At 48.1% G+C, this 8381-nt stretch overlaps 1 protein-coding gene across 2 annotated transcripts in view; it reads right to left on the minus strand.

The window, feature by feature from the left end:
* Window positions 1–2522, minus strand: part of NKAIN4 (sodium/potassium transporting ATPase interacting 4) — a 46751-nt gene extending 44229 nt beyond the window's left edge. The window contains exon 1 of one of the 2 annotated variants that reach the window (XM_090152071.1): window positions 2104–2521. In XM_090152071.1, coding sequence (XP_090008197.1) covers window positions 2104–2157 — 54 coding nt within the window. In that variant the 5' untranslated portion in view covers window positions 2158–2521. Of the gene's footprint in view, window positions 1–2103 lie in introns of both variants that reach the window. The other variant, XM_031589857.2, reaches the window with a different exon arrangement.
* Between the last annotated feature and the right edge of the window lie 5859 nt (window positions 2523–8381).

The following is an 8381-nucleotide window of genomic DNA, read 5'->3' on the forward strand; positions in this document are numbered from 1 at the left end:
GAGAAACAGACAGGAGAATATGTAATGAAACAGAAGGATGTATTGCAGAACTGGAGTGGGAAATCCCACAGCTGAAATCCTCTCTCCCATTTAAATGAAAGGCAAAAGCACCACTGCCCACCAAGGAGCCAGGATTCACCCCAGCACTTCAGGAGACAGCAGCACACAGGGTAGGCTGGGAAGGGTTCAGAGTATCAAATGAAGCAGAGCAGAGACACGAGAGGAACAAAGGAAGTTCACGTCGTTATAATTTATTGATGATCTTGGCCTGATTGCTTCAGTGTTTTGTCTCAGCGGAGCGCACTGCTCAGCACTGAGTCCTGCAGGTCACCCAGTCGTACCGATGTGGAAATGATGCGACGGCTTACAGACAAGTTTGACTTACAAGAAAATAAATAAAATAAGCACCAGGATGGGACTCAGCCTCACCCAAGCACTTGCTGGGAAGCAGCCAGGATCTCCTGACCTCACTCCCAGCAGAGCGGAGCTCCAGGAATTCCCTCCCCATAGCTCACATTTTTCCAGCTCTACCAATTCACCCAGTGAGTGCCATGGGAAATCACTATGGCTCAGGCATCCAAACTTGCTTAAGAATGAGCCAAACTGATTCTTTTCTTCAAGGAGGAGGGTCTTAAGGAAAATAAAATGCTGGGGGTTCTTTGTCCCTGTATCTTGGATACGGAAAAACTCCCACGCTTGTCAGAAATAAGAGCAGCACCGGCAGCCCGTGGCTTTCTCTTTTTCTTACTCTTTTTTATTTCCTTCTCTCCAGTGTATGCAAGTGTGTGCCTTAAAGCTGGATGACACAGTGATGGGTTTAAGAGACAGTGAGTGTTGAGATGCCAATTTCTAGTGTAATACAGCTTCTTTCTTCTGTGAACACGGGTGAAAAATCAAAAGAAATAATCCAGAAGGCTGAGTGCACTCCCTGGCCATTCAGCACGCTCATAAATATGCCTAGCGAGATGCTTTGTGTAAAAAACTTCTATTCTGCATTTTGTTTAACTGTGAGTCAAATCGTCCATCCCCATCTTCTGCCTGCACTCCTCACAGTTAGTGGGGCTGCATTCCCACCCTGCTCCCCATCAGTTTTAGGCTGATGGCTTACATTTAAAAACTAGCAGGTTCTCATTATTCTTTTTTTTTTTTTCTATTGATTTTTCTCCCACTTCCAGCCAAATGCCCGCTTGCTGGTTGCCTCTTGGCAGAAAATAAGCTGCTGTTACAGTAAGCAACTCCCAAACAAAGAGTTTTAACTAGATTCGCCCTTTGGCACTAGCTCACCATTCAACAGAACTTAGGAGAAAGCCTGCCATTTCCTGCGCACCGCTAATGCTCCAGAATAAAGCAAATTTGGAAATGAAATTAACTACGTCTAAGCTGTCATTTCCTTTTTAAGGCTGGAGGAGCCCTGGAGACCATCAGCTACTAACAAGAAGGGGACCCTCCAGGTCCAAGCTGGATGCACAGACACTCAGGAACAAGCAGACCTTTGTTATCACCACTCACACCAACACACACGCAGATGTCACCGGGATGAGCAGCCTTTGCCCACAAGGGACACTTTCTGCACGGCGGCCAGTTTATTCCTAAAGAAATATATGCATGAGCACATTGCATATAGCACATCACCCTGAGGACGGCTGAAATAATTCCTTCCACGCCTGCATAGACCCTCCGGTGCAGGGTGGGATCCAGCTGCCTTAACTCCTTCTTGCAGCCACACATAGAAGGGCTGAAGGTATTGAGAGGTTTTGGCACGGAGGAAGTTTTGGTTTGGTTTTGAGCATCGCCACCAAACCTGCCGGGACTCCTTTGATGGACAGATTTTCTTTAGTTGTATTTCATAAACACAAACTTATAAATTGAGGAATCGGAAAGAAAAGAAAAAGAAAAGAAACAAAAGCATAACGACCACATTTCTCCGAGTTTTAAGAACGAGCATAGCAGCTCACCCAGCAGCGCAGCCCCACCGCGAAACGAAGTTGTGGAGGGACAGTCCCGGAGCTCCCCCGGCCCCGAAGCACTGCGGGCTCCACTCCGGCCCTGCAGCCCCATCCCCATCCCGGGCAGCCCCCCGGAGCTCGGAGAGCCGGCACTTACCAGCTGCAAAGTGCAGAGGAAAATCAAGGTGCAGCGTCCGGTGCAGCATCCCATGGTCCCCGAGTGCGCCGGGGCAGGCAGCGGGATAGGGACAGCGGGGACAGGGATAGCGGGGACAGGGACAGCAGGGATAGGGACAGCGGGAACAGAGCACCCAGCTCACCGCAGCCCCGGGGCTCTCCCCGCCAGCAGCACGGAGCGCAGCTGCCGCTCGCCGCCGCCGGGAGCGAGGCGGGCGGGGAGGGAGGAGGGAGGAGGGACGGAGGTCGCGGCGGCTGTCGGAGCCCCTCCGGGAGTCGGGGAGGAGGCAGTGGGGCCACAGCTTAAAAGGGCAATGCTCCACCGGACGTTCCCGTCCCGCAGGCTGAGGCGGTTGGGATGAACCCCATGAGTGCCGCTGGGATGTTCCCGGCCCCCCCGGGCACGGCCCGCCCCCGGGAGGCTGAGCCAGCCGATCCCAGTTTATTTATTTTCTAGAGATGGGAGATCCCGCTGCTGGCCGAGGGTGTGCCAGCACTCCGTGGATCGGGCATGGAGACTATCGAGCATTTCAGGCGACAGGAATCGGGACCTCCTCTCCCCTCGCCACGTGCGCCCCTCACCTTCTTCCTCAGATAGATGCTGGCTTACTCACCCTAAAGTCTTCATGCCCGGGATTAACCTGAAATACAATAACTGTTTCCATAAACTTTGTCAGTTAAAGTGCACATGGAAGACAAGCACAGGGGGATAAGACACAAAATTCATTAAAATGCACATTTGTGAGTGTCTTAAATTACCCGGATTTGTATATGGGCTACATCACACCTCAGTGGTCTCATAAGTGTGTAGGGGAGCATCTCCTTCTGTGGAGAGTTCCACAAGAGCACCATCTAAGAACCACCCACCATACCACGCATCTGCAGCAAAGCAGGTCCAACTGCTTCAGTTGCAAATGGCAGAGATATCCAGGAGCACACAACCACCTCTGTTAGACCACTGAGCCTCCACATTGCCTTGCCTCCTGCCCAGAGGAGTGGGAGCAGAGAGCTTCTGTCACCTCTCCCTGCTTTTGCTCAACCCATGCAGCAGGTAACACACAGACATGCCAGGATGGGGATGTACTTACAGCTAAGCTTCACCAGAGTGGGATAATTAGCTTTTGGAGAGTCACGTCTGATGACAATGTCATCTCTTTGCAATCTCCATGGCTGCATGATAAAGTTTGCTTTGCTCTCAAACAACTCAGGGCTCCATTCCTGCCTCTAAAGCAGCATGACTTCGGGACTGTGAGTGATCAGCCCCACTGCCCTCTAAATACTCATACCAAGTTGCTTTTTGCAGTGGTGAAGGTGGAGATGGAGATGGCAGCTGAAATGACATTCATTTTATTCAAGGAAAGCATTGCTTGGTTATAACAGAATGAAGCAGTGTTAGTCTTGAAGAGCTGTGAATGTTTGAAAACTGATAGTAACAAAGTTATTTTTATTCAAATCAGACACAGGGAGAAAAAGAACAAACAAACAAGCAAACTGTGAATACCTAAGGTTGGGAGATGGATTCTAAAATGATCTCAAATCCTACTGTTTTTAAATGGTAAAGTGTATTGATTATCTGACCTGTGCACCGAGCACAACCAGGGCAGCAATTAATGCAGTCAGATACAATAACAGACACTTTATTATGTGTGAAAGGAATACACCCAGTGAAGAAACCAATTTACTTCACCCAGAAAACTGTGGGCTGAAGAAGCTTTGGCACTAATTGTATTCCCAGAATGGTGGATTTTGGATGGCAGAGGCAATAGGAACAAAGTCCAGTTTATTTTTTTAGATGAACATAGATGAAACACTCCTCACAAACTGCATAGGGAGGCTTCACTCTGCTCTATGGGCTCAGGCAAGCTGACATCAGAGGGAGAAGAGGAGCTGAAGGCTGCAGTGCACAGGCTGGGGTCAGGCTGTGGTGCTATGGGCTCTGCAAGCTGCTGGAACAGTGGGAGCAGGCAGGGATGCAGCTGTGCAGGTTGGTACCAGCCCTTAGGGCCATTGCTTAGAGTTTCCTACATCTTTTGTTCCATCTCCTGCTTCTAACAGCCTCCCGTAAGTGCAGCTATTTTCCAGCACAGTTGTAGTACAAAGGAGATGCTGTGAGAAACAGCCAAAGGTATCTCTGCTGGAATCACATTTGACACAAAGAGGATTTTTCCCCCTGCACTTTTTTCTTGATAAGCCAGGGAAAAGGCAGCTCTGTGTTGGCTGAGCCCTGCATGCATCTGAAGGAGAACACACAGATCTTTTTAGCCTGTTTAGAAGGGTAAACATGTGATAATGCAACTGTACCACAAAGAGAGACTTAAAACTCCTAGAGCCTGGTTGTGTAATCCTAATTTATATGATTTCTTGGCATGGCACGGGGCCCTCACACAGAGGCATCTGCCCTTAAATATCCAAGTGGCCTCACTGGCTTTAGTGCAGCTGTTCCCATGCCAGTGTTTGGATGCTTGCTGCAGTGCCATGCTCTTCAGCATCTTCTGTCTATGGACAGCAGAGGAGGTGCAAGCAGCCCTGAGCACCCCGACAGCAGGGCTGGGCTTTGGGTTACTACTTGCAAGCCAATTAAAAAGCCTCCTGGACTTCTGGAAAATTCCTTATTTCAGTGTGAATAAATATTAACTTAGCTGAATTTGGACCTAAGGCAATAATAATAATAATAATAATAATAATGGTGGATCTTCATTATGTATATTGAATTAGCAAGTGGATTAACGAAGCACCATTGAATGGAGCAGTCCAGAGGCTGCCAAACACAGTGTCAACACCAGTGTGCACTGTGCCACCAGTGATGTGCCATGGGTCCCCACACAGGGCTGCTTGAAAGCCAAAGGGAATGATCCTGAGCTATAAACGCTGTTCCAAAGACCCCCAGCCATGGTGCCACATCCAAAGGCAGCACATGCCTGTCCCTGTGCTGCATGCTCCCCCCCCCCAGGACAGCCTTTCCAAGGTGGGACGTCACATCCTATTCTTCTGTCACACATTGGAAGTAAAGCTTGCTGCCAGATCTCTGATTGATGGCTCCTTTCCATTGTGCACAGCACAATTTGACAAAGGGAGGTGTTCAGCACGATAGGTTGGGAGTCCTTATGTAAGAACTGAGCGAGCTGCTCCAGGACACTGTGAACGTTCCGAATGAATGGATGAGGGCAAATCCTAGGGAATATATTGAATGCTGTGACAGCACCTCACTCATGGTGACCAGATGTGCCACCACTCCAGAAGCTGGGCTTTGTGGTGTTCCAGAGTGTCACACAGAAGACTTTTTTACATAGGAAAGGATAACTGAGCCAGAAAGGGTGGGAGATTATGTAATAAAGGGCAAGGACTTTTGATCTTCTGGTTTTAAATTTGTAATTTCTTAAAGCTCCCACTACCTGGGATAATGTCAAGGGAGCTGCTCTGGGACTGAGGCCAGCTGCAGCCAATGCTACCAAAGGAGAAGAAAGCTTAAGAGTGGTGGCAAATGCATTGTAGAAAACGAGACAGACCTGTGACAGCAAAGCACAGTGTTTTAAAAATCATTCTCATTAGAAAGGAAACGATCCCAGTGACTTTCATGCTTCGAAATAGCTTCCCAACAGCCAGGGGTGATCTGTAAGTTTTATCAGAACTGATGTGTGAATTCTGTTGTTTTCTTTCTGATCCCCGTGAAACCTTCGCTGCCGGGAGAGGACAGCTTCTAATCAGCTTCTATGGCATTTCAACACCTCATTTTGCATCTGTAATTCCCTAACATTACCTTGCTGAGCCACACAGCGCGTTCCCATCACTGTTTGATGAGGATGTGGAGGATGGCAGAGGTGGGAGGAGGATTCAGAGCACACAGCGATGTGAGCGCTTTGCCCACCCCATGCACATCACTTCTTCACAGCAACAGCTTGCATGAAGGAAACACGACTGGTATCTATCACACTGAGATGCATTTTTCCTCCTTGGGATTGCACACCCACATTCCCAAAGGAATGGCCTGGAGTAGGGAGGAGGGAGTTAATTCTAAGTGCCCAAAGGGTTAATTCCCACTGGAGAAGCAAGCTGTGGCAGCTGACATCGCTGCCCTGCAATCTGAGTCCCTGGCATGATTGCAGCCACATTTCCAGCTGCAATTTCAGGAGGCAGTGTGACCAAGAAGTAACTCAGTGCAGCTGCTGAAGTCCATGGGTATTGACACCAAGTGATTGCCTGAGGCTGCCATGCGACAGTTGCATTTCTCAAACGATAGGACACAAGAAGAGCCAGAAGGGTGAGAGCAGCCCCTGATTTGGGGCAGCCATGTGGGGGCTCTCTTGTAGACAGGCAGCTTCTCTTGTCTGCTTAGGAATCAGTGACAAACTTCCCCCAGCCAATTAAACACATGTACACAGGATAGAGCTGCCTTCCTGCCCTGTGTCAGCTATACTTGTTCCAGCACCAGCAACACCCAAGAAAGACCTAGAAACGTGTGTAGGCAGAAGGTCTGGTGGGGCTTTCCAAACACAAGTGGCTGCTGCAGCTTTCCTTTGGCTCCAGCTATGAATTGTCACTGCAGGAACACAAAGGATGCCTCAGTGCATTTTTGTACTTCGTACTGATGGTGCAAACACACACACCAACATGCACTCTTAGCTCCATGCACTCCCAGCTGCATTTCCACAGCCAGTGGCAATAGCCATCGTTGCTTGGTGAGGTTGCTGTGTTGTGGCTGCCAAGTGCAATGAACAGCAATAGCTATGAATGCTATAATTAATAACATGTAAATGTTATTTAATAAATGTTATTAAATAATAAAAAAATGGGCAGTAAATAATGATAATTATACAAAATAAATGTTTGAGAAGAACTGACGTTCCATCCCATGGCAGGAAACATTCCTTAGAATCATAGAACCACAAGGTTGGAGAAGACATATATCTCAATGTGTGAGTGGGAACGACCTCCTATCAGGACCTATAAGAACAAGACACCCCTTAAAGTCACACAAGCTTCTCAAACTCATTCCTTTTAAAAAGTGACCAAGACAGGAGCGTATGGTTTCCTAACACTGCCAAATGCTGCCAGTACTGAGCACTGCATTGATCCCACAGGGGTGTCACTGAACAAGTCAACCTAGAGATGCTACAGATACTACGTTTTGTAGCCAAGTAAAATTAATTCTATCTGAAAAAGCTCAGCATGGAAGAGACTGTCCCTGCCTTCTGTTTTGTTCTGTTATCCTATAATTTGTTCTTTGCTGCATTCCGTACGTGGGTGACTCTGGGTATAACAATTACTGCAATGGCAACTGTGCAAAAAGCATGTGGAATTTCATGATAGAACCAATTCATAACTAGAGAAAGGGGTGAGCTGGGAATACAGTGAAGGATGCCTTTGTAAATGTTATTAGTATGCCATTCTATATTATCTTATAGTAGGTATTTGCCACACATCGCAGAGATGGGAAGACAGCTATGCAGCCAGCCCAAATTCTGGGAACAGAGCAAACTGGATTTGCCAGGGAATGGTGTGCACTTATGTGCTTGCTAAGGAAGGCAGATGCCTGTGGCTTCCTTTCATTCCTGCTGAAAACCAGCCCTATCCTGCAGCCTTTGCACCTTCCATCTCAGCGCACACCAACAGGTTAACGATAACTGCTGGCTCAGGGCAACTTGCAGTGTGAGCACAGCAGCACTGCTCGCTCTCGGTTGGTAGCAGCAGTTTTGGGCCCAGGAAGATGAAAGTGTGTGTTTGGGACACGAAGGAAGCAGCAGCCATCAGGAACTCAGCGCAGCATCGTTACGGATGGAAAACGTTGCCCAACACTGCTCCCCTGAGGCTGCGAGCACAAGTACCGAATGTGGGATGTGAGCCCACAGCCACCGGTTCTATCGCTTCGACAGAAGAACCGAGATTAATATTCTCATTAGATCTTTTAATACAGTGTGTGCCTGATGGGAACCTCATTGTCCACTGGTTCGTGTTTACCAGAAAATAACGGTGCTTATCAGAAGAGACCACTTTGTCCTTAACTGGAGGAGCAAATTATCTAAGTAGAATTTTCTTTATGTTTCATACCTCCTCCTCTCTCCTTTGAATGCACACACATTGACGGCCCGTTATCTTCTTGTTGATGCAGGGGCGTTATGTGTGTAGCTGCCGTTAATGTTAATGAAAATGGCTCTTGTTAATCTCTCGTGCACCGATAGTAAGATAACAGCCTACTTATTAAGGGAGGCCAGATAGGAGTTGTACTGAAAACCAGCAGCGTATTGTCTCCGTGGGATTCAT

The sequence above is a fragment of the Phasianus colchicus genome, chromosome 17 (assembly GCF_987193195.1).
Source record: "Phasianus colchicus chromosome 17, bPhaCol1.hap1.1, whole genome shotgun sequence".
Taxonomy (NCBI): domain Eukaryota; kingdom Metazoa; phylum Chordata; class Aves; order Galliformes; family Phasianidae; genus Phasianus; species Phasianus colchicus.